This window comes from Mobula birostris, chromosome 4 (genome assembly GCF_030028105.1).
Source record: "Mobula birostris isolate sMobBir1 chromosome 4, sMobBir1.hap1, whole genome shotgun sequence".
In the NCBI taxonomy this organism is placed as follows: domain Eukaryota; kingdom Metazoa; phylum Chordata; class Chondrichthyes; order Myliobatiformes; family Myliobatidae; genus Mobula; species Mobula birostris.
The window spans coordinates 154,079,687-154,106,592 of NC_092373.1; the positions used below are offsets into that span (position 1 = coordinate 154,079,687).

General features: G+C 37.2%; 1 protein-coding gene across 1 annotated transcript in view; it reads right to left on the reverse strand.

The window, feature by feature from the left end:
* Positions 1–6,491: 6,491 nt before the first annotated feature.
* Positions 6,492–26,906, reverse strand: part of LOC140196671 (TBC1 domain family member 14-like) — a 77,392-nt gene continuing 56,977 nt past the window's right edge. Inside the window, exons 7-14 of the mRNA XM_072256270.1 lie at positions 25,226–25,332; positions 23,871–23,951; positions 22,960–23,054; positions 22,246–22,317; positions 18,998–19,126; positions 17,077–17,186; positions 13,956–14,214; positions 6,492–9,718 (exon numbers count right to left, since the gene is read on the reverse strand). Coding sequence (XP_072112371.1) covers positions 9,653–9,718; positions 13,956–14,214; positions 17,077–17,186; positions 18,998–19,126; positions 22,246–22,317; positions 22,960–23,054; positions 23,871–23,951; positions 25,226–25,332 — 919 coding nt within the window. The 3' untranslated portion in view covers positions 6,492–9,652. The remainder of the gene's footprint in view (positions 9,719–13,955; positions 14,215–17,076; positions 17,187–18,997; positions 19,127–22,245; positions 22,318–22,959; positions 23,055–23,870; positions 23,952–25,225; positions 25,333–26,906) is intronic.

A 26,906-nucleotide genomic window follows, 5' to 3' on the forward strand; every position in this document is an offset into this window, starting at 1 on the left:
AGGGGACCACTGGAAGAGATTCTAAGTGTTCTGGACACCACTACCCCTCCCCCACTTCACATTGTCAGCTCTTGAAACTTATCAAGGCAGCAAAACCACAGTAATAACAAGCTTCACAAGATGTGAAATTAGATAAACTCCTAGTTTGTTTATAGAAACAAAAGGTTTTACTGCAGAGAATCTCTCTGGTATAAATTATGTAAAACCACACAAGGCCTTCAGTAATGCTTGCTCTATCTCATTTTTAGCAGCAGATCTGAATTCTTACCCACATCCAGCACTCAGCTGAATGTTAGAGGATTATTGACAATATGAACCAGGAATACGCAATTATTTCAGTGACTGTTCTAATGTTGTAATGTTTTGATCTTATATTATTATCATTATGTAGTTAACTTGAGCTAGTTTGATATGCAGAAAATAATTGGAGTGAATATTTCCCCATGCTATCATTAACTTTTTGAGATATTAATGTTTCTGATATAAAAATAATCTTATCAAACTTTAAGCGAAAGCTTTTACAATTTCATGGGTTGTAAAACCAGTCTTTCTGGCTTTGAATAGCTGAAGCTCAGAAGTGAAGTCAGCAAATTGTATCAACAAGGAACAAAATCCAACCCTTTGGATACATCCAATCATAGTTCACCTCTGGTGGTGTACTTATTGTGGGATCATGTGGGATGTTTGTATTTGCTGGGACTCATAGTCAAAACAGTACTTGTTCTAGTCTCATGAAAGAAACTTCAGCACATAATGGGTTGGGTGCTACAGGGCGTGGCTGGCCAAATGAGCTGGACACCCAAAGTGTCCTCTGCTGGCACCTTGTGACCAAGGTACAGAAAGTGTCCATACCCAAAAGCCCTCCTGTGGGGTGAAGGAGGCTGAGACATTGATGCTGGGGATTGGGGGTGATATCAGTGAAAGTCAAAGGTAGGTAGATGGATTCTGTTTTGTTGATGTTCATTGCCCGGTTTATTTATTGGCATATGATACTCGCCACTTTTCAGCTTATGCCTGAATAATATTGAGCACCTCCTGATGCAGATGCAAGGGAACTTTCGCAAATGTCAGTAAGCATGCAGGCTTCTGAACGGGAAGGTCAATGATGAAACATCTGAGAGTTGGAGCTAGAACACTGCCATGATGAAATCTTAAGTGGTGTCCTGAGGGTGCGATTTTTGATTCCAATTATTACAAACATTAGTTCATATTCTTTTACATTACCTGAAAATGCAAAAAAAACCAACAGGCACTCCAGCTGAAATTTCCCCTACCATATATGCACACAGTAGCCACTTTATTAGGTATACCTGCTCATTAATGCAAGTATCTAACCAGCCAATCATGTGGTAGCAAGTCAATACAAAAAGCACGTAGACATGGTCATGCCGTTCAGTTTTTCTTCAGACCAAACATCAGAATGAGGAAGAAATGTGATCTAAGTGACTGACTGTGGAATGGCTGTTGTTGCTAGAGGGGGTGGTTTGAGTATTTCCAAATTGCTGATCTCCTGGGATTTTCACACACAACAGGCTCAGGAGTTTGCAAAGAATGGTGCAAGAAACTAAAAAAAAATTAGTGAGTGGCAGTTCTGTGGGGAAAAAATGCACTGTTAATGAGAAAGGTCAGAGAAGAATGGCCAGACTTGTTCCAGCAGATGACAGGAAGGCGATAGTAACTCAAATAACCACACATTATAACAGTGGTGTGTAGGAGATTGAGCAATTTTTTGGGTAGGTGCCCCTTCCACTTCCTGCTCTGATCCACAGAATAGTTTGTAAGAATAAGGGAAATATTTCAAATACAGCCCACTCCACTTAAAATGGGGGTGGCCCCTCTGGAAAAAAAAGCATCAAATTGACAAAAATGCAACAGGCTACATCCAATATATTGACTATTATACATTTTTCTTTAGTTTATTGAGCTATCAATTTATCTCAATAAACTGATCTGATTATTGTGTACGACCTTTGAATTAGCACCAGAGACTGGTTATCATGTTGGGTATTAATAGATAGTTGGACTTTTCAATAGGAAGATCAATTAATACAAAAATAAATATTTTAAAAGACACAACAATTAGTTATTTGTATAAAACACAAGTTTGAATAGCACCTTCGGTGATTATTTTATTTCTTATCTCCACAGATTTATTTCTGAGCAATGTCTTTTCTAAAGGCCACAAACAGTACTGAGCAAAGTGCAACTTCCTGATTAAGGATGTTCATGAATGATTCTGTTATCCTAATATAGACTATTTTAAGATTACATTCCTCTCTAAGGATAAATCAAGCCAACAAAACACATTTATGAAGATTACAATATTGACATATAACATTACCTAATATAAGACAAAGGGGGAAACTTATTTTTCATGGCAACGCTAAAAACCAAATGGCCTGTTAGTGTATACAGGCTCTCAGAGCAATAGTATTCACTTACTTCCTTGAAACCTATTCTTTCTCACACATCTGTTAATTCCTCCCCACCCCCCCCACCCTGATTCTACTGTCACCCACTGACACAAGGGGTACCGGTAGTTTCAGGAACCAGTTAACCAATCAGTTCGGTTGTGGGAAGAAATTGCAGCACGCAGGAGAAAATACCAGCGGCAACAGGGGTATCGAACAGATTGCATCTGAAAACACTGGAGGTTGTGTATCTAAATTATATGTTGATATTCATTGAAATCATAAATCAACTCAGCTCTCAATAATATCTGGAAATTGCAAAAATAGGGAAAAATAAACACTCCTAATTTCCTTCCAAACTGGACTAGCTTTACGGCTGTCCCACTCCTTATTTCTGCAGGTGATGAAATTAAGTGTCCTTCATTTGACATACACAGATTTATGGCATTTCTCCAGGGGATCGCTTGATCATCTATTGGAGAATCCCTGGAGATATTCCAGGGACAACAGTACAGATGTACCATATTATGCAATGAACTAATTTCCTATTGGCTAGAAAGTACTGATAGTAAAGCTGATCTGCAAGTACAAGTAAAGAAGCAAACACAAAATAGACGACTGTCAAAATATGATCTGAAAGTGGTTAGACTAATAGGGAAAAATGTGTCCTACATGGTTAATAGTGATCACGGCTTCTGGGGCACCAATTCCAGAGACCTGAGCACAGAAGTCTAGTCTAACACTCCAAAGTTGCTCTGAGGTAGGTCAATACTGTCAGGTTCTGCTATATAGATGTTACTGTGAGACCCCCATTTACTCTCTGCAGGATCTCAGGATCCTGCTGTGAAGATTTGCATCTGCTATTTATTCCTCAATTAATATCATTAAAATGAATCATTAATTGGTATTATTATTTGAAGCTTATGATGTGACAATTGGATATTACACTCCAATGCTGAAAATAACAACATTCAAGTACTTCACACTCTGTAATGAGTTTGGACATCCTGAATGGAGAATCCCATTACACAACTAAGGCTCTATTTCAAAATAAACAAGAGAAGTATATAAATTATTTAAAATATTCAATTCGCTAATTTAGAAGATTAAAACTGTCTAGGCGTAGAAGTAAAAGGCACTCTTGATTAAATGAGAAATGGCTAATGATGAGGGGTTAAGTTCAGCAAATAGAATGAAGATTGGTACAGGTCCTTGCCTGGTTACAAAAACCTGGCTTACCTAGAGTCTGCACCTCCTGCCAGGTGGCAACTCGGCTCAAGGAATATTTCTGACTTAAGAACTGCTCAGGTTATGCATAGTCCACAGGAATAGAATCCTGGGGATTCTTCAATCTCTTTGACCCACTGCTGTCAGAGAGGAGGTACAGGAGCATCGGGACGAGGACTGCCAGACTAAATAACGGCTTCTTCCCTCAGGCTAGAACACTAATGAATACCCTGGCACTACTGAAATCTCATCATGAGGACAGCAAGCTCTTTATTCTTCACTGTTTATTTGTGTTGCACACTACATACACTTTGAATTATGTTTTATTACCTTATTTGTGGCAATATTTTGCTTGATATGCTGTGTTTTTTTTCCTTGTTTTACTTTGATGTACTCATGTTATTTTTGAATAATATAATAATTTTAAAAACATTTAAAAAGAATGATGTGCTGTGTGTGATGTTTTGTGGGCACCCCTTGGTCTGGAGGGATGTTGTTTCATTTGAATGTAAATATGCACAGTCAGATGACAATAAACTTTGAATTAAAATTGAACACCTGCAAAATGCTGGAGGAACTCAGCAGATCAGGCCGTATCTACGGGAAGTAGTAAACAGTCAACATTTCGGGCAGAGACCCTTCATCAGGGCAGAAAAAGGGGAAGAAGCCAAAATAAAAAGGTGTTGGGCAAGGGTGAGGGACACCAGGTGCAATAGCCAAGATGGCAGTCGAATGATCCTCAGGACTATTTTCAAAATATTAAACTTTAGAAGTGCAGTGGCCTCCATCCATTGCAGTGTCAAGGCATAAGCTAGTATAGTGGGAAGCACCAAGAACTTGTCCTTTTAAGCTTTGAAATTATCCTTTAAATTAGAAACAGTGAAGTCAGCCTTTAAGGATATTGCGACTTAGCTATGAGTATCATTCCCTGGACTCTTGTCCGCAGAAGCTGTTTTCCTGGCAGCGAAAATGCCCATGTTCTGTTTATCACTATGATGCAGCTGGTGCTCTGGGAAATTGGGAGCAGTAACAATGGGGGGGGGCAGAGAGGAGGGAGGAGGAGGAAATCAGCTAGCTGCTTTGAAGCATGGTTTCTGCAAAAAGCTCTAATTCTGTCCAGCAGGAAATGTAGTCCTCCCCAGCCAAGCGCAAGTATCATCATTTCGATGAGCTTCACCATAGATCCACCGGCACCCCCCCCCCCCCCCCGATCTGTATGATCTGTCTAGCACTTCACCTCTGAATACTTCCCTATGCATGTTTTGAAAGGCATTTTAAACTTGAAAAGCTTTTAAACCAAAAAGTAACAAGACAGCAATAAACTGTTTTATCCACCTGCATCGCTGCGCAATTTCGGATTCTCTATTCCACAGAGAGATTTCCCAACATTTGCAACACAAAGAATTCCCACTTGCATCAGCAAGATCTGATGTTGGATGCAATTGCATCATCCAAGACTGCCCCTGACAAAGGAAACAGGTTTCACACCATAGTAGCCACTTTGAAAAAAATCTCTTCCTTTGAAATTTATGGTGAAAGTTTTTCCCCAGAGAACAAGATTCTACAATGTAGCAGAAGACAGCAAAATAGCAGTGTTGGCCTTCAGTGGGTAGTGCAGACATATTTATTGAGGTCATGAAAATAGCTTTTGCTACTTGTCACAAGGGAAGTTGTTAAATAGGTCAAACATTTTTGCAGAGGTGCAATTTTAACCAACTGGAACTCCTATAAGCGCAATCCATGGTTCTGTTAGTTCCCCAGGTGCTATACAGCTTGGTTAATTTGGATGGCAGACTCATGAGACAAGCTGGTACAGAAGATTTTGGCAAGGGTGCTCTGGTGGAGGTGCTGTTGAAACAACCAAACCTTCTTACAGGAAGTGTTCTGCAATGACTCCGGCAGTTGATATCAAGGGGACTTTCTCGACAAGAGGTATTCATTTCCTCCAATGCAGATTCCCAAAGAGAAGGAACTCAGTGGGAGTAAGAATCTTGCACATTGACTGTTCCATGCTACCCTTAATATATTGCAGGTCTTAGAAAACAAAGTGTCAATGTAGTAATTTAACTAATTTTCACAGGTTGCAATCTTTACATGCCTTTGGAATTAAAGAGTAACAGATAATTTGTTTCAAATTGTTTTTTTAATACATCAGAAGCAAGCAGGACATAAAGGGCAGCTTCCTAAAGCAAAAGGTGGTGCATACTTGCAACCAACTGCCAAAAATAATGGTCGAGGCAGGCACATTAGCAACATTTAAAAGACAAATAGATAAGTACATGGATACATGTTTAGAGGGCTATGTAGCATGGGTGTGCAGATGGGGCTAGGTTGCTGGGCAACAGAGTCAGCATGGAACACTCACGACACGCTGGAGGAACTCAGCAGGTCGGGCAGCATCTGTGGAAACAATCAGTCAAAGTTTCGGGCTGGAACCCTTTGTCAGGACTGAAGAGGGCAGGGGCAGAGGCCCTAACTTTGACCCCAGCAACTGCAGAGTATTTTGTGTTTAAGAGTCAGCATGAAGTTGGGCCAAAGGTCCTGTTTCTGTGCTGTTAAGAATCTATTACTACATGCTGCAGCAGGTAGTTCAATACAAATCCAATCATGATTCATCGCAGCAGGAGGAAAAAATGTACTGTGAATGCATTTCACTTTGTGATATCATGGCATCTTCTCCAATGTCAAAATGGGCAAATTCTCCTTCAAGCCATGACCAAAACATTTGATGTCAACCGCTGATATTTAGAAAGAAACACTCAGTGTTGAAATCACTCGTAGTTGGTTTAAAATGTTTCCAGAATTTAATCACAACTGAAGGGCATCAGGACTATTAATAAACAAGACAAAATGTTTCTCTAAATCCACCTTTATTTAGGAAAACATCTTATTTACATTTGGAGGAAAATCCATGTTCTGCATCAGTATAATTTCTTTCATAATCTGGTAACCTTATTCAGTTTAAATCACTTATGCCCAGGATAGAAGTAAACTAAACATTAATAGGGTGTGTATCATTATTAAAATGGCAGCCGTGCTTTTTAAAACACCACTTCACAGAGTTGAAATGGTGTCAATAATATGCCACAGGGTGTACAATTAAGAACATTTAAAATGTGAGAAAAATAACTTCCAGTGCCAAGATCCAGTAACAAAATAATAAAATCACACTTCAGTCACAACGAAATGATCTGTCAAAACAGATAGCTGTTAAACATTAAAACCTGTACAATGAAATAGCTAAATTGAGACATATATACACATTAATTGCATTGTTTGTTACTAAGTGCCTCAAACCTTATCAAATTCAAGAAAGAATCCTCACTTCAACTACTACACCCCAGAAGAGGATATTTCACAATGAATTCTTTCAAAACTGTGCAAATATTCAATTATTGCAGCATTTAATTCTTCACACTACCAAAATAAATCTTCACTGCACGATGAACCACATCTACAAAAAAAGCACTATATGATGGAGTACAACACACAGAAGAACTGAGGACAAAGTTGACAAGTACCAGTTACAGATATTATACACAAGTGCAAATAGATCACTCTGCTAATAGAGCCTCAATGTGATATTTTGATCTCCAAAAGCAGTCAACAGCAAATGATTGGGCTGAGTTATAGTTCCTTTTTGCAAAATCCATTTAGATAGTCATCTTGTAAAGTGGTCAACACTGGCCAGAGTTTTTTTAAGAACACAAATGCACAGATATTAACATAACTGTTTATTTTGCACGGTCCCAGAATAAAATGCATTCCCAGCTATTGTAAGGTTACATGCTTCATTTTGTTTCAGTTGTATTTTAAATTGGTAAAATATGGAATATTTTGCTGTATTCAAATTGCCTTTCAAATTATTAAGTGATGTGCATTACTCCCAAATTTAAATGATAATTCATCCTAGATGGGACTCAGATTCTATCCTACTTATGATGATTAAAGGAATATTATACAGTACATCAATCCACTTAGAAGCATGCACAGTGATCATACAGTCTACAAATTAGATTTTGATAGCATGGGCAGTCCCTATCCCAAAGAAAAGTTAGCTCACTCGTTAAAACATCTGGTCCTGCAAGTTATTGCATCTGTGCTCATTAAACTCAAGCTTTTCTTCCTTCAGAAATATAATTAAGTTCAATAGCTCAAAAAAAAAACAAACTGATCATAAAACCCAATTTAAGGTTAAGTGGGAATGCAACTGGAACTGTTTTACAAATTAACCATATAACCCTAAAAGCAAGTTAACCCAACAACTTGAAATAAAATCCATTTTAAATGTTTGGTGCTAGCTCAATCAAGTCACATTGTTACCGGACTGTGCTAATCAGCAACCGTCGTGAAACAAATTGCACATCAACAATTCAGTATCTTGCTCCAACATGCAGCAATAGTAAGAAATTCCAGTATCAATGGCTCAAAACAATCTAGGCTGAATTCAGAACGGCACAAGATTATTTTATCTTATCCAAATATCTCATTGTTTGAAGAACCTCAGTGTTTGTTAACCGACTCCAAGGTTGCACATTGAAATAATGGCTTATGCTGAATCAGCTCTCTCTGTATGCTGGTGGTGGACTGCTAGGTACAGAAACAAAGTACATAGACAAAAATTGTTAGTGCTCCAAATAACCTCTACTGAGAACAGAGATGCAAAAATTGGTGCAGGACTGAATGGTTAAGATGCGGCAATGGTAGAAAAGTTACCCAGGGGTTAAGCTTAATGTGACAAATGGCGGCACATGTACAAGCATGTGTCACCTTAATTGTAACCAAACTCCAAAATTCCCAACTTCTATGCCATATTCTGATTTTTCCAAGAGGTTGTTATGAAAGTGCTAGTATAAGGTCACAAAAGATACAAGTGAAATCACCACCTACAATTTAAGCAGCTATTAAAAAGCAAGTGTATATTTTAGTCTTTTAAATTTCTGGTGGTACATTGAAGCCATTTAATTTCATAGAGAAAAATGCCCTGAGCTAAAGAATACCAAGAAATATATCACTTTTGAGTACACAACCACACAGTTTCATCTTCTGTCTGCACACATCAATTGTTCCTTACTGTAAAAATAGTGTTTAATCCATTGACATATGACAACTTTTAGTTACCTTTTTAATTGCAGTGTAGTAAGGCCAGAGTTATTCTGAACATTTTATAATGAAGTAGAAACTGTATTACATTTTGTTGTCCATAGATAATTTATTTTTGCTGCTAAAATCGTATTGTTTTGTGACCTCAGTATTTGCATGGATAGCAACAAAATGACAGCAGCTCTACTTCAAGTACACACCTTATGGGAAAAATATAGTGGTATGATTCTAAACAGCTTGTGATGAATAGATACAGCCATTGTGTTGTCCCATTTAAGTACAGCAGAATTAAGTCAAATGCAAGGATGCACAGGATTCTGTAATTATATGCAAAATAAGATGTAATATAGGCAGTGGAAGGGCAACAAACATTCAATAACTGGACTGAAGTTGAATGGAACAAGCTATTAAATGTAAATCAAATGAACTGGAAACAAGGTGGAAACACAGGATTTATAGTTTAAATTTGATGCTCCCTGCACTTAATTGAAGTTAGTATGACAAAAGGAAGGCAAAACTGAAAGACAAACTACCACATTTAGTGACAACATTCCACTGTTTGGAATTGAAAGATTTATAAATCACATTGGACATATCTGAGAATGTTGCTGATGGTATATTGATGTACAATAAATATTTTGTTTTCAACTGTTGGGATTAAAACTGGTTTTACAAACGGCCTGTGATACATAGGAGATGAGGCTGTGCAAAATTCTTAAGGCTGCATCCACAATTTAAATTATGTAAATATATTCTTTTAAGGCTTACTCCAGCATTCATATCAAACAACACGATGTTGTAAATCGCAGTAAGAAACCCATCACTGCAACTGAGTCATTATTTTCATATTTTTTTTTTTTACCAAACACACAATTTACTACAACATGGCTTCAAACATTCAAATACACAGGTCATCGCTTCATAGCAGGACTTCCTTTATCCAGCTCTCTCGAATCCTTTTGCAATGCTGAGAGAATCTGAAAATGCATAAAAAATTATTTAGACACAAAAATAACACTATTTCTCAAGATTCAATCTTGATAATAGAGTTGCATCACAGGTAGGCATAATGCAATTTGAAATATGGAAGCCTGCTGTTAAAAATGGAGAAAATTTTGCTAAGAGAAAACAGGCATTTCGTGCCAATTTATTGCAAAAGTGGAGTAACCAAATATGCTAAGTTCTATATTATGCAAGGGGGAAAAAAAACACTACTGAGCAGTAGAACATATATCCCATGAAATACAAAAAACAATTAAATGTTGCTACTGGAACTAGACTCATTTCCACAAAAAAAATCTTTCTCAGGATCTTGATTTTATCACATCAATCAAAATGAATGAAAATTTTATCATATGTTACAATCCCATAAGTATGTTGATAAGCTAGTTAACTTCAAAGTCAAACCACAAATACAACCCACTTTTAAAAAGTAGCAATCTACATAAATCTGTTCAAGGGCAAAAATTCCATTTTCCAACACCAATATTCTTTAATCCCAAATTCCAACAAGTCTTTCCTGTGATCCACCTTCCAACCATTTAATGAATTCTCTGAATCCTCATCTTTTTTTCCTCCAGTTCTGATGAAAGGTCTCAGTCCAAAATGTTGACTGTACTTTTTTTCCATGGATGCTGCATTTTGTGTGTGTTGCTTTAATTAATTTAATGGGCTGATTAAAGAGGGGAGATACTAGAAAGTTTGTGAACCCTATAGAATTTTCTCTATTTCTGCATAAATATGACCTCAAATGTGATCAGATCTTCATGCAAGTCCTAAAACTAGATAAAGAAATGCTAATTAAATAAATAACACAAAAAGCATTATACTTGCTCATTTATTTATTGAGTAAAATGATCCAATATTACATGTATTTGCTGGTAAAAGTATGTGAACCTTTGCTTTCAGTAATTGGTGTGACTCCCTTGCACAGCAATACCTTCAGCCAAACATTTCAAGTAACTGTTGATCAATCCTGCATATTGGCTTGCAGGAATTTTAGGCCATTCCTCATTATAAAACTGCTTCAACTCTGGGATGTTGGTGGGCTTCCTTACATGAACTGCTTGTTTCAGGTCCTTCTACAACATTTCTATAGAATTAAGGTCAATACTTTGACTTGGCCACTCAAAAACAAAAGAATTCTTCTTTTTAAACCATTGTTGTTGATTTACTCTTGTCTTTTGGATCGTTGTCTTGTTGCAATATTCAACTTCTATTAACCTTCAGGTGATTCTCCTGTAAAATGTCCTGGTACAATTTTGAATTCATTGTTCCCTCAATGACTGCAAGCTGTCCAGGCCCTGAGGCAGCAAAGCAGCCCCAAACAATGATGCTCCTTCCACCGTGCTTCACAGTTGGGATGAGGTTTTGATGTTGGTGCGCAGTACCCTTTTCCCTCCAAACACAGCAATATGTATTTCTGCCAAAAAGTTCAACTTTTGTCTCATCTTTCCACAGAACATTGTCCTAGAAGCATCGTAGAACATTCAGGTGGTCTTTTGCAAACTTGAGAAGTGCATCAATTTTTTTTGGAGAGCAGTGGTTTCCTCCATTGTGTCAGTTCATGAATACCATTCTTGTAAAGTGTTTTTCTTACGGTGAACATGTGATCAGAGACTTTAGCAAGTTCTGGAGATTTTTGTAGGTCTTTTTATGTTACCATTGGTTTCTTTTTCACCTCCTTCAGCATTGCACTTTGTGCTCTTGGTCTGATCTTTGCAGGATGCCCATTTCTAGGGACAGTGGCAACAGTACTGAGTTTCCTCTATTTACAGACAATTTCTCTTACTGTGGACTGATGAAGACTCAGGTCTTTAGAAATGCTTTTGTAGCCTTTTCCAGCTTTATGCATCTCTATAATTCGTCTTCCAAGGTTCCCTGAACGTTGTTTTGATCGAGGCATGGAGCACATAAACAGATCTTTCTTGAGAAGGGCAGGCTCTGTCAGTAAATGGACTTTGTGTACTTTTTTAATATAGGAGTAAGGCACAGCTACATCCCATGCCTCCAATATCATCTCATTGACTGGAACATATGATTCCAAATAGCTTTTGTAGAAGGCATTACCCAAGAGGTTCACATACTTTTTCCCACAAATACAAATAATATTGGATCATTTTTTCAATAAATAAATGAGCAAGTATAATTTTTTTTGTGTGATCTAATTGGGTTCTGTTTATCTAGTTTAAGGACTAATGTGAAGATCTGTTCACATCTTAGGTCATATTTATGCAGAAATAGAGAAAACTCTACAGAGTTCATAAACTTCACAGCACCACTGTAGGTCTCTAGCCCCTGAGCATGTTATGCCATTCAACATGACTCATCTATCTCAGTGCCATCTTTCAGCAATAGTTCCTTAATGTCAAAAATTTCGCGTTTAGAGTGAACACAAAGACCAAGTCTCTACAGTCTTCCAGGAAAGTGATTGCCAAACATTCAACACTCTGAATGAAGGAAGTTCTTCTCATCAAACAGCTGACCCCTTAAACTGAAAAGGTGCTGCCGGTTCCAGATTACTCTACCACAGAGAACATCTTCCCTGAATACATTTAGTCATCTAGTTATGTTTTGAAAAGACCTCTCAACCTCTCCTCATATGATGAACCTGACATCCATTGAACAAGCCCTGTGATTTCTTTTTGCTGAATTTCTTCACAGCAGGAAATGGATATTCATCTAGAAAAGTCACAAAACTTTTCACAAAACTTTCCATGGGATCTCAGAAAGGCCTGACACAGTAACAAAGTTCACAGTTCAAAGTTATTAAAAATGTACATATGTCACAACATATAACCCTGAGATTCATTTTCTTGCAGGCATACTCAATAAATCCAATAACCATAATAGAATCAATGAAAGACTGCACCAACTTGGGTATTCAACCAGTGTGCAAAAGACAAACTATGCAAATACAAAAAGAAAGAAATAATAATAATAATAATAATAATAAATAAGCAATCAAAATCAAGAACACAAGATAAAGAGTCCTTGAAAATGAGTCAAGAGCTTGTGGGAACAATTCAATGACGCGGCAAGTGAAATTGAGTGAAGTTATCCCTTTTAGTTTAAGAGCCTAATGGTTGAGGGTCAAGAACGGTTCCTGAATCTGGTGGTTTGAGTCCTGAGGCTCCTGTACCTCCTCCCTGATGGCAACAGTGAGAAGAGAGCATGACCTAGGTCACGGGGCTCCCTAATGATGGATGCTGCTTTCCTGTGACAACACTCCGTGTACACAATGTTGGGGAGTGCTTTACCCATGATTGACTGGGCTATCTCCACTATGTTTTGTAGCGTTTTTCATTCAAGGGCATTAGTTTTTCCAAACCAGGCTGTGATGCAGCCAGTCAATATACTCTCCACTGCACATCTATAGAAATTTGTTTAAGACTTCCTTACTTCTGTATTCAAATCCTCTCAAAGGGAAACCTATCAAATGGTGAAAGGCCTTGGTAGAGTAGATGTGAAGAGGATGTTTCCTCTGGAGGAAGAGTCCAAGACCAGAGGACACCCAGCCTCAGAACAGAGGGGCGTCCTTTAAGAATGGAGATGACGAGGAGTTTCATTAGCCAGAGTGGTGTATCTATGGAATTTGTTGCTACAGGCAGCTTTGCAGGCCAAGTCTGTAAGTATATTTAAGGAAGAGGTTGATAGATTCTTGATTGGTCAGGGCATGAAGGGATATGGAGAGAAGGCAGGAGATTGGGGTTGAGAGGAAAAATGGAACAGCCATGATGAAATGGCAGAGCAGACTCGATGGGCCAGACTACCTAATTCTGCTCCTGCCTTATACTCTATATTTTGTTTGCTTTCACTTGTTTCCCTTTTGATGTCCTTTCCACATCTCTTCATCTTATCCCCAACTATCCCCAGGTAAGACAGATGAATAATTTGAAACATTAACCATTTTCTCTCTGCAGATGCTGCCTGACTCGATTTACAGCATTTTAAAAAAAGCTCAGATCATCAGCATCTGCAGTATTTTGTGCTAATTTTCATACCTATTAATGTTTAAATTAAACCAGATGAAACAAAGCACTAAAGAAACGCACTAAGTTAAATTTGAGTCATAAACAATGCTATAGAAAAGAATTGTAAAATCACTTCCCTACTGTATATTGCAATAAATCAATTTAAAATACCTTCAGAGGAAAAGTACATTGCATTAATACATTGTAATGCATCATCACTGTCATGATAATAGGGACTTACCTGAGCCCACTTTTTATTTCTACTCTGCATCTGAATGGCTGCGATGGCTCCAAACAGATCCTCTGACAACATTTCTTCAGGGAGCTTGGTCAGGAACTGTGCCATGTGGATAAAATCCATTTGCGTCAAAATATCTTCATAAAGCTTTAAGATTCCCAGAGCAGTTCGGAAAAGAAATTCCTCCCCATCACGACAGAACACATCCCAGACACGACAAGCAAGGTCCAGAGGGAAGGATTTACTGTACAGAGTGAATATCCTGAAGAAAGATGTACAGTATTAATTCCAGTTATGAAATACTTACAACATGTGTAATTGTAACTGCAAAATAAAGACTAAATATTGCACCTGACACCTGTTTCTTTCTTCAAAAAAACCTCTCATTGGAAGAGCAACTATTCAGATTTTAATGGCAAATGCCAATGGCTCTGAACAAACTGCTATCAATTACTTACTTAAGTATAGATAATTTATCCTAATTTATGGGTTTCTGGTCTCCTAACTTAAATGACAGAAGTGAGTAGTATCTATCAAGATTCTCTTTGCGATCCTCCCTCCATCCACCAATGCTGGGAAAATAAGCAGATCTTTAAAAACAAAACTGCAGTGAAGAACTTGGGCAGGATCTAAGACCTCACTGATTTTAATGGGGATAATAGAGCTGTACAGAGCAAAAGCAAGAGATCAAGTCATTGAAAAAAAATTGGTCTGGTGCAATGTTTTAATTTTAATAGTTGATTTGTTTTAGCTAATTAAATTTAAAGCTAGCTATTAAATGTTTGGTAGTGTTAAAAAAAACAACAGCACACCAAATTTTCTGGGGGCTTGGACTAGGACTAGGACTTCAGTTGTCCCTGCAGCCTGCACTGTTGTTCAAGTCAAGCTGATGCTCTGGATCACAAAATCAGTCCTCTGCATCCAAACCAGACGTGTACTCGTTTGGGGTGGTCACTCTGGGCAACTGACCCATTCCAGCGAAATCTGGTCCGATGTATTACCAGCAAAATCTTGATTAAATTAACCTAGATGCAGCTTTCCCTATAATCTGTCAAATTCCCGCATGACCAAATATACATCTTGAACAAAGGCCCATAAAGAGTAGAACTTCCATTTCCTCATTTGATTAGTGGAATGTTAGTACATTTTAAGGGAACAGATACACAATAGTTGAAGAAATTAGCCTTCTTCTTTCCTTTGACGAGAGATATGGTTAGAGAAATCTATTTACTATTATTAAGATTAGGGTGAAAGGTGCTCAAAGTGTGAAGGCAGAATTTATCCCTGACTGGACTTTCACTTCCTAAAATATCTAGGCATGCACAAAACACATGCAAATTATCAAAATCTGTACAAAACTGCAACTAGTTCACTAGCAATATCCACATTCCTCTCAACTCTATTCCATACTTCTTGCTAATGTCCATGGAAAATATCTAGGGCAGGTTTATCACAGCATAATTACACCTCCCATCAGTGGAGATGCAGCACAATCACTGGCAAGAGGAGTCACTTAGTTTTTAGTTTGGAGAGTCTTCACAGCTTAAGCAGGTTGTTGGCATTAAAGCAACTTCCTGTACTTTGTATTCAAGTAGAACAGTGAAAGTAAAAGCAATCTCTTTTAACCTAAAAAAAATGAAAATCTAAACTGCCAACCATGATAATTCTAACCTTATGAGTAAGCAATGTTAACTAAGTGATTATTAAACAATTTAATGAAGTTATCTGACTAAATATGGGTCAAAATCCCCACATTTTAAATTCAAAATGCTCAATGAAAAAAACTCCCATTCCTTTCACCAAATAGGTACCATACTCACGGTTGTAGAGAAACTTTACATCTGACTCCCATGGTAATGGAAAATAAATGACTAGGATTTAACAGGTTTATGCAGCTGTCTATGCTGCCTAAGTAGAAAGTTTCAATGGCACTGACTGTACAGTTTCCATATCAGAAATACTGACATTACACGAAAATAAGGAATAATTTAGGAATTTCAAAATAATGATTCAATTTTACCTTTGAGCACTAATCAGTTCATTAAGTGCAAAATAATGAACTGGAAGCACAATAGATTTAAGTCGATAGTTTTAAAAAAGTTAGCACTTTATTTTCATTTAACATGAAGGTACATACCACCATGGAAGTACAGATTCTGAGAAAGACTTAACCAATTACCAATCTAACTTGTAAACACAATAGCTAAAATTATAACATTTAACCATAATACTTATTACTTTTCAACAATATTAAGTGTGCTTAATATTGTTGAAAGGATAATATATTTGCATGTTTTTCTTAAAACTGGGTAATGATTATGTCATGAAATCACTGAATGCTTCCTAAAGATCTCTCCAAAAAACCTTCACAATGTGAAATATTGCTAGACGATCTTCTTCAATGCGGTATAAAGTTTGCAAAGTGATTTTTCCCAGTGATTTTTCTTTGCTTTGATAGTGCCTTTTTTTTTTAAATGTTTAACAAGTGTATGAATAGAAGAGATAAAAACAGAAACTTTAGTACTAAAGATAAGCAATGTTACAACATTTGGGAAGTTTAGGAGATTTGATTGATGACTCTTGCAATACACTAGTGTAGAAAAGGTCATAGCTCAACTATATATTAGTTATGATGACAAGGTTACATAAATACCCTCCATGTTAAGCTGCATTTTTTGTAAATTGATGGAATCCCTGCCCCTGTCTGTCACTTACTGGTCACAAGGGATTCAATTTCTGCAAAATCACAGCAAAAATTCAAGAAAAAGCCAGGGACTGAGAATCAAATAATAAAATGTAGAGTACATTATGAAGAAGCTTTTGTGACAGAGTCAATGGAGGGCATCAAATTCTGTCTTGACAGTAATGGAAAAAATAGAGTGAGGAATACCTTTACAGCTTCAAAAAACTGATCAATGATAACAGCCACCATTATTTTGAGAAAAACTATCAGGAATAAAATATGCAAATTAATAGAGTAAAAAAAATCAGCCAAAAATATAGCAATCTGAAGAAAAGCAAAATGTAAAAGTGAAAGAAAAGTCAGGAATGGAATTATGTAGTCTTAAACTGCAATTAAAGTGGCCTATTAAAATTCTCAGATGGTTTTAAAAAAAGCTATTACCAGTCAATTAAATAAATATCTGGGGTAAGGTTGTTTTTCTTGAAATGTGCGAATAACCGTGGCAGGTTTTCTTCAAAGAACACCTCAAAGGCTGCAAAATATTTCAATATCTATATGAAGGAGTAAAAAGAATGCATTAAGTTATTCATAAAATGAATGCTTAATCATATTAATGAGAACTATTTAAAAGAATATTACACTTGGCAACATTTAACTATACAATTTCATATTATCTTGTTTCTCAATCTTTCTCTGCTAGTGGTTAACTTAGACATTTTAAAATACTTGAAATAAAATTCTTTACATAAAAGCAATCTCCACCACTTGCAGGAAACAATTTTTCTATTGTACGCAAAGGCTAGTTTTAAAATTATGGAACTATTCATATTTATATTTAAGGTGAAAACATTTTATATTAGTTAAATCATTTCAATTTTCAGAATTCTTCTGATCTATACATAAAGGATAGTATCTGCATTGTGAACATAACATTGGTGTCATCTGTAGCAGGATCAAATGTACAAACATTTGCATTACCATATAGAAATTTTAATATCCTCTGCGACAACACTGGTGTCGTGGAGAGGGGAGACTTGCAGCATGCGCAACTGCCTGTCTTCCATACAACCTTGCCCAGGTCTGCACCCTGGAGAGTGAAGACTTTCCAGGCGCAGATCCATGGTCTCGCATGACTAACAGATGCCTTTTTTAAAAATATCTTCTGAAATCTTGTCAAAAATTAAATTCCTTCACTCAGTCTCCCAGGAAAGAAAAACTACATGACCACTCATTATACACATTCTAAAGTTAATTTTGAGCTTTGTCGGCTATAATCACCATTCCTTTTCCCACCCCTGCAATCTGCCCTTGGTTTGTGAACTACTGGGCTGGATCACACTTCACCCAGGCTGGTCTACATACCCATGCAAATATCCTGCAGCTGCAGGGCTTATAATATTATATCAGCATCACCACCACCACCATAACAGTAAGCCAATGCATTGAAGGTGGGTAAGTAAAATCCCACCAATGGACTGCCTAATGGCCTCTGACAGGTCATCTATCAGAAGGTCTAATTGGAAAAAATCAACCATGTTTAAATTGAAATGAAACACTAATTAACAAGTCAATATTAACAATTAAATTCACAAATTTATGGTAAGGACTTATATCTGTTAAAATTCATTTCCAAGCTGTGCATAGGCCAATTGTTTCAGCTTTATTATAATTTCTAGACCCAACTGGATATTAGGAATTTTGTCCAGTGAATTCAAAGAATTTTTGATTCAATCTTCAGTTCATATTAAACTATAGGGGGCTTGGCTGGAAAAACTATTGTTATAATATTAGAGCTAAAGTTAGAGGCAGTCAAAATTAGAAAGATATTTTTCCAACTCTCCTCCGTCTCATTCAAAAAGAATGTTTAAAGCTGTTATTGAGATGGCCCAATGAGATATATTGACATATTGATCCACTTTGTAGAAAAACATAACACATCTTAACACAGCAGTTCTTCAATAGAATGTGGACCCCCCTGTGCTGTAAACCATGATTTAATAGGAAAAGTTAAGAAACAAACTACTCAATAATTCCAGCTGTTAAAATGTTTTGTAATTTCATACCAAGTTTTTCCATTATCCTGGCATAAACAGCCCAAAATCAAATTATATAAAATATTATTTCATTAATACTGCTTTGCAATGCAAACATTTGTCATCATAAAAACCTATCAGCTTCTTGGCTCCATGTTCTTCCATTAATAACGAGTAGGGAGGAAGTTGTTCTGGGAATAAAACTTAACCTTTATAGTCCCGTCTTTTAACTGAACAATTTAAAAATTGCATAACTTTCAATTTCTCATAGAACTGATTGATACTAAGAAACTTTTACAATAGTAGGTTTAAAACACTAAAATACTCACAAGGCTGTGGTCCACACGGAAAAAAGCCATTTGACATGGTTTGTTCAATAAATTAGCAAAGGCAATGAAGGCATCTGCAGTATCCAAGTTCAAAATCAGCACAGCAGCAATGAAAGACATTCCCTGAACCTTTTGAGGAATAAAATTTAGAGTTACCATCCATCAGTGGCTATAATTTAATCAAGTGAAGGAGAGGCATAGTGGTACAGTTTATACAGCTGTTGCTTCACAGAAGCAAACACCAGGTTCAATCCTGACGTCAGTTACTGTTGATACTAAATTTCCAGCTTCTCCCTGCGACTGTGTTGGGATTCCTCGAGGTGCTCCTTTTCCCTCCTATATCCCAAGGAAATGCAGGTTGGCAAGTTCATTAATCCCTGTATTTTTTCCTCAAAAGTAGGTGAGTGGGAATGTGGGGAGAATATAAAATAGGGCATTAACGTCGGGTTATTGTAAGTGGTTGGCTGACGAGTGATGTGGACTTGGTGGCCTGAAGGACCTGTTTCCATACTGTATCTCCATGACTACAAATAACATTCAGACAGAAAAAAAAGACAAACAATTAAGAGGGCCAAGAAATCAATTCTATTATTTTTAGATAACTGAATTACTGACTCCTGATGAAGGGTCTTGCCCCAAAATGTTGTCTTTATTCTCATCCATAGATGCTGCCTGACCTGCTGAGTTCCTCCAGCATTTTGTGTGTTAAACTGAAATACTACTGTTAATTATTCAACATCTTAAGGCTGTTCAAAAAATTGATATAGATGGTTTTTCTCCAATCTTGTCAACAACACTAGCAGGAAGCAAATCACCTTTGATTTTACTTTGGGTCAACATTAGATTTCTCAACGCTAAGGCAACTTAAAATAATTTAACACAATTGACCTATTTGCCTGTGCATTCCACAATGGTGTAACACAGTGTCACTTTCACAATAAAAGTACCTGTTCATTACATAAGTAAAGAGTGCACTGCTACAGCATGTGTGCAGATAAGAGTTGGGCTGTTCCAAACAGAAGATACACCTCCAAAATATTAATTTTGTAGTCTTGACTTCATAATTTTTCAGCAACTCTGATCTCAGAATTTCAATCATTAGGAAATTTTTCAACTCTTCAATATTACCTACTCCTCATATTCTCATGATTCTCCGCTGTTCTCCTCTCTGTAGGCACATGCAATATTCACATTCCTTTTGAGAAGAGTAGAATACAAAAGCAAGGATGTAATGCTGAGGCTTTTGAAGGCATTGATCAGATCACATTTGGAGCACAGAGCAGTCTTGAGCCCACTTCTAAAAAGGAAATGGTGGCTTTAGAGAGGGTCCACAGGTGTTTACGAGAATGACCCCAGAATGAAAAGGTTAACATATGGGGAGTATCTGATAGTTCTGGGCCTGTACTCACTGGAGTTTATAAGAATGAGGAAGGATCTCAATGAAATCTTCAAATATTGAAAGGCCTAGAGTGGATATGGAAAGGATGTTTCCAATAATGGGATAGTCTAGGACCAAAGGGCAAAGCATCAGAATAGAAGGACATTCCTTTAGAAGAGAGATGAGGAGGAATCTCTTCAGCCAGGGGTTGGTGAAGCTACAAAATTCCTTGCCATAGACGACTGCAAAGTGGAGGATGACAGGTTCTTGATTAGTAAGGGAGTCAAGGGTTGCAGGAAGAAGGCAGGATAATGGGATTACAGCGGTAAATAAGTCAGCCATGATTGAATGGCTGAGAAGCCTTGATGGGCCAAATGGCCCAATTCTGCTCCTGATGCCCTTAAGATCTCTCCCCCCGCCCCCCGACTCTACGCATGGATTACCATTCTGATCTCTCAGATCAATTTTGTCCCTTGCAATCCTTTTGCTCCTAACACATCTGTAGAATCACATAGGATTCTCCTTCACCTTGTCTGCTAAGGCAACCTCATGCCTTCTTTCAGCCCTCCTGGTTTCTTTCTTAGTGTTCTCTTGCATTTCTTATACTCCATAAGCACCTCATTTGTTCCTTCTTGCCTACATCTGCTATGCACCTCTTTTTTTTCCTTAACCAGGGCCTCATCTCTTGAAAGCCAAGCTTCCCTGCCTGTTATCTTTACCTTTTAATCTGGCAGGCACATACAACTTACGTATTCTCAAAATTTCACCTTTGAAGGCCTCCCGCTTACCAAGTACACTTTTGCCAGAAAACAGCCTATCCCAATCCACGCTTGCCAGATCCTTTCTGATACCATCAAAATTCGCCTTTCTCCAACTTAGAACTTCAACCTGTGACCCAGACCTATCTTTTTGCATATTTACTTTGAAACTAATGGCTGGCATTGTGATCACTAGATACAAAGTGTTCTCCAACACAAATGTCTGTCACCTGCCCTCACTCATTCCCTAATAGGATATCAAGTATTGCACACTCTCTCATTAGGAATTCTATGTACTGATTAAGAAAATTTTCCTAACACATTTGACGAACTCTCTCATCTAGTCCTTCTACAATATGGGATTTCTAGTCAATATGTGAAAAGTTAAAATCACCTGTCACAACCTTACGCTTCTTGCAAAAGTCTATGATCTCTATACAAATTTGTTCCACTAAATCCCTTGGACTGTTAGGTGATCTGTAATATAGTCCCATTAACATAGTCATACCTTTCTTATGACTCAGTTCCATCCATAATGTCTCACTAGACAAGTTCTCCAGTCTGTCCTTGACTAGTAATGTCACCCTCCTCTAATTCCTCCTGCTCTGTCATGTCTAAAACAATGGAACCCTAGAACATTGAGCTGCCAGTCTTGCCCCACCTGCAACCAATATCATAATTCCAGGTACTAGAACATTACAGAGAAAAACTCAACCAGAAACATTTATTTTCCTCTCTGCACATACGCTCTCTGTTTTAAACATTTCCTGCACTGCCTCAGATTAAACTAGTTAGCAATTATGGATAAGCAACTTCATCCTTCTACTTGAGGTAGCATGGATTTTTCTCAGCTTACCATTTCAGACGTAAACTTCAAAAATAAATGTTCATCATTGCATTTCATTTAATTAAACATCTTGCACTTACAAAATATCATTTGCAACCCAATATCTACAGTACAGTTGTGAGCTTCATATTTAAAAATAAAGTACACCATGTAACAATATGATACATTAAAACAGGCAAATAAAACCTTACTGAGATAGGTTTTAAGCTGCAATCAAAAGGGGCATATTAGGTGCTGCCGTTAGATGTATGTGGAGGTAACTTACGTATCCTACATCAGGCCTGTAACAGGTGTATGCTCCAAGAACGTTGTGTAGTATATCATAATAAGGCCCTCCCTGCAGGAAAAGACAGACAGACAAGAGTTTCATCAGAAAACTAAGTGGCACTGCAAAGTACTTAATCTTCATATAAAGAAAACACTTCAAATCGTTTTCACTGAAGGCTTCTATTACATCACTAGCTTACAGAAAGCTATCCACTTCTACAGTGAACCTCCAAAAGCATGTAAAAATTCTGGCTTTGTTTTTTTAATAAACATTGTACTTGCGTATTAGAAAGCATGAATGATGACATTTTTTAATGATCTTGTAGCACTGCCAAAATTGTTAAAGCTTCTTAATTTAATACTGTAAAATCAGACAGCCTACACCTTTGGAAGATTCAATATATTTCAAGTTGTATAATAAAGCTCAGTATTTAATTTTAAGATTTACATAATTCCGTAATGATCAGCAAGTTGCTTTCAATCACATACTTTACTGCAAAGATGCATATAATTAGAAATTATGTTCATATTCTGTAATATTGCATATTAGTCATTTGTTAGAGATGACTAAACCTTGGGATGTAACCAAACTAAACAGTTAAACTAATTAAAACATCGCAGTACATGTTATTACAATAGTTTAGGTATAGCAATGATTAGTAATGATCTTTAGCTTATTCTGCAGAAAATAACCTTTCAGTTTCATATTTACCTGCTGGAAAATGCAAAGGTTAGGAAATGTACGCGAAATGTCCAACTTTATGAGTTCTAAACTGGCTTCCCTGTCTGCTGCAGATAATCCTTGATCTGGAATTTATAAAGACATACACTGCTTAGTAGAATATAACAATTGTTTAGCTTGAGATGCACCAAATGAAAACTTTAAATGAGCAAATATCTGACCAACTGCAATACCCAAAAGAATTTAATTTTCATCAAACCATTCAATAACTCCATGGTACCAACTATTTCAAAAGAATAGTGATTTTTCTGTCATATTTCTCTAAATGAAATAAAATAATGATTTAACATTGTTGACCTTAAGGGATTGCATTAAGCTAATTTGAACAAATAAGGGGAGGGGGTTGAAAGGGTCAGATTTAAAATCAAGCAATGCTTGTGACTGGACAGCTAATCTGAGCAAAATAATAGGCCATAAACTCACTCTCTTAGACACCCACCACAAACAGGAAAGATTCAGCAAACCTCAAAAAGGGAATTTGATAAAGTCTGAGAAATATAAGGCACAAAGGACCAACTTTTTCTCATATCAAGTGGTTGAAATAGTGGCAAGAAATTGTATTTGAAAAAAGAGAATTTCAATCAGTATCAAGTTAGGTTTGAGTGATCTTGGTTGCATCAGTATCAGATACTAGACACATAATCGCTTTCTGCAAGTAAAGTCCAAGTCATTTTTTCCCTAATATTTCTCCCAATCATTAAGCATAGGAAACTTGGACAACCCCAAAGCAGCCTTTAATACCATCCACAAAACTTACAGGTGTTAATTGCTATTGACTATGCAAAGGTACATTAATGAGGTTATTTGATGCAAAAGTAAACTGGTGTCAGGTCCATTCAAGCCTCTCCATTAGCATAAAAATAAAGTTTCAAATCAAATACCTTCATTGTCTATGTCGGAGTGTGCTGTACTGAGAGATCTACATTTGTCTTTAGCTCGAGATAAACAAATTTCATAAAGCTCTGAAAGAGAACATTATTTGAAAAGTTTAAATTGTCCATGAAGTAATTTTAAAATTGAAAGTAAAATTTAAAATGAGAAATGTTCTAGTGCAGCAATTTTAAGTAAAATGAAGAAAAGTGCCTTAAGAAAAAGATACATCATTTTATAAATTAATTCAAGTTTGTTCCTGCATTATTACTTATCTTGCCATAAGGAATAGATGTTTGCTGAAAAGGAAAGTCAAGTTATATGAACTGACAGGTTATATGATAGGAACTGAACTGACTTTGAGGAGAAATAACATTGTTTACAGAGAATCTAAACAGTATAAGTCAAATTCACAACAAAGAATTTTCACTGTTTGGAAACTGTGCTAATGATTTAACGGTAGTCTCAGTGATGCTGGTCTAGATCTTTGCTTACAAGTGTGAAGGACAATAGTTTAAATATTGTTATTTCATAATTAGGGAATTGAGAAATCTAATACATTTTACAATGAGAAAGGCAAAGAAAAATTAATTTTATTTTTAAAAAGTTAAGGAGAACAGCAAATACAACATAAGTGGTTGATTGTTCAAGGTTTTAATCTATCAAACTGTAGTCATAGAATATTTCCCATTTGTAAATCTAAACTTTTAATCTGAGCAAAAAGATATATATAATCTAGCAATAATTTAGTGGATGCATTCTAAATTAACAATTGGAAAGGTTGAAGAAGAGGAACAAGTGGGGAAAAAGTATGTCATTTACAGAGGGGGAAAAAGCCTGTTTTGATGCTTGGGAAGGGAGAACAAAGGAAAGAATCTTGGATTTTGCTACAAGATCCTAAAATATCAGGTTAACAAAAAATCACCTCCTTTCACTCTTGTCAATTATTTCATTCAGCACACATAAAAGTTGCTGGTGAATGCAGCAGGCCAGGCAGCATCTATAGGAAGAGGTACAGTCGACATTTCGGGCTGAGACTCGCCGTCAGGACTAACTGAAAGAAGAGCTAGTAAGAGATTTGAAAGTGGGAGGGGGAGGGGGAGATCCGAAATGATAGGGAAGACAGGAGGGGGAGGGATGGAGCCAAGAGCTGGACAGGTGATTGGCAAAAGGGATATGAGAGGATCATGGGACAGGAATTATTTCATTCTATCACATTCAGTAGGCAATTTCAACTATAGCAAATAAAACTCTTGAAATCAATACATAGTTTACTGACTTGTACTTGTAACAATTTTGAGACAGTTTATGCAGAAAGTTCTAATTTAGTAAACCCATTAAAGGCCGATTAACTATGCAGACTCACCATGAGTAATGTTTAGATCATTGCCTATGGCCAAGCTCCACACCTTCCCTCGCACACTAGGAGGAATTCCTTGCCACCAGAGATCACGGACTTTACGAGAATTACACCTTCATTTATTTTATAAACAGACAATACATAATTCAAGTTGGTAACTAGAAAATAGCATAAAGGATTTTAAAAAAAATGATTTAAAATGAATTCAATAAATACACAAGGATAAATTTTGAATAAATTTAGATCAATAGCACTTCGCTAAAAATTAATCCTATAGGTGACCAAGGATGTGAACCAATTCAGGGAAATCCACCAGAGTTGAACATACAAAAAACAGAAACTGCCAGAAAAAAAAACTAATGTCAGGCAGAATCCATGAGCTGGAAAAGTGAGAAAACAAATGCTTTAAACTGCAGATGGTGGTGGGGTTGAGTAGGCTGGAGAGGACCAAGGGAATGACTGTCAGGATGCAGACTAAAGTTAAAGGATCAATAATTTACATTCTAACATTTATTGTATCACTTTTCTGGTTTTGATGTAGAATTGCTGACTAGAAAAATAACTGCCTGCTAAATCGTAAATAAAAAGGCTTAGGCCTATCACAAAGCAAGAATATAGAGAAACACAGAAATTAGGTACAGGAATAAACCACTGAGGGGTGCGTGTCTGCATGCATGTGCACCCACCACACTGAACTACACAACCTTATCTCTCCCAGCCCCACATACACATCCATCAACCCTACCCTCAAACCTAATTCCAAGGTCCAAGAGAGCACCCCCACTAACCCTAGGCATGCCCTAATTAACCCTGGCCACACCCCCACAAACCCAATGACTTGTGTAAGGAGGAGCAGGATCCAATAAAGGCAAGTGTTGGACCTGGTTAATGAAGGCATGGGCCAGATCAAAATGGCAGGGTTGTGTGACACTGAATCTCAAGTGACGAGATTAAGAAGCACAAGAGGGATGATTCTCCCACTGCCCACATACTCTCAACCTAACCTCACAGTGATACACTCTTCATTCTCCCAGTCCATGAAATGCCAACAAAAAAGCTGAGATACCCACAAGGTGAGGGAAAACCAGTAAGTTAAACCCAAGCTGGGTCCACAGAAAACAAGTCACCACTAAACTCATTCACAGGATGGAGTGACGCTGAATCTCCAGTAAACACTTAATTTAACCCATGTGATCCCAGACATACAGATGTCAGGTAGTGAGGTCTAAATTACCATAAACCTCAGCATTACATGCCTCTCATTACCTTGGTCCATGGGATAAACATAAGCCGGGCCTGATCAACCCTGGCTGGGTCGCCTGGGTGAGGGTGTCTAATGATTTAAAGACCCGAAACACCCAATGACCCCAGGTTGCATTTCTGATGATGTGTCCCAGAGCACACCCGGTTCATTAAGCCATGTGGTGTCGGACCAGGTTAATGAAAGGCATCAACCAGGTTAAAGTGGCTCCATAACCCAACACACACACACACACACACACTCATCCCTTCTCCCTGCCCCTCAATATTTTTACTTTCATCTTTAGATATATTCTGTGACTTAGCCTACACAGCCTCAGAAGCCATAGATTAACCACCTGAAACTTCTCATCCAGGTCCTAATCTCTTGCTCTGTAACCCTGAACTGGGACCCCTATTCCAGGCGGCCCAAGCTATGGCGGAGGTT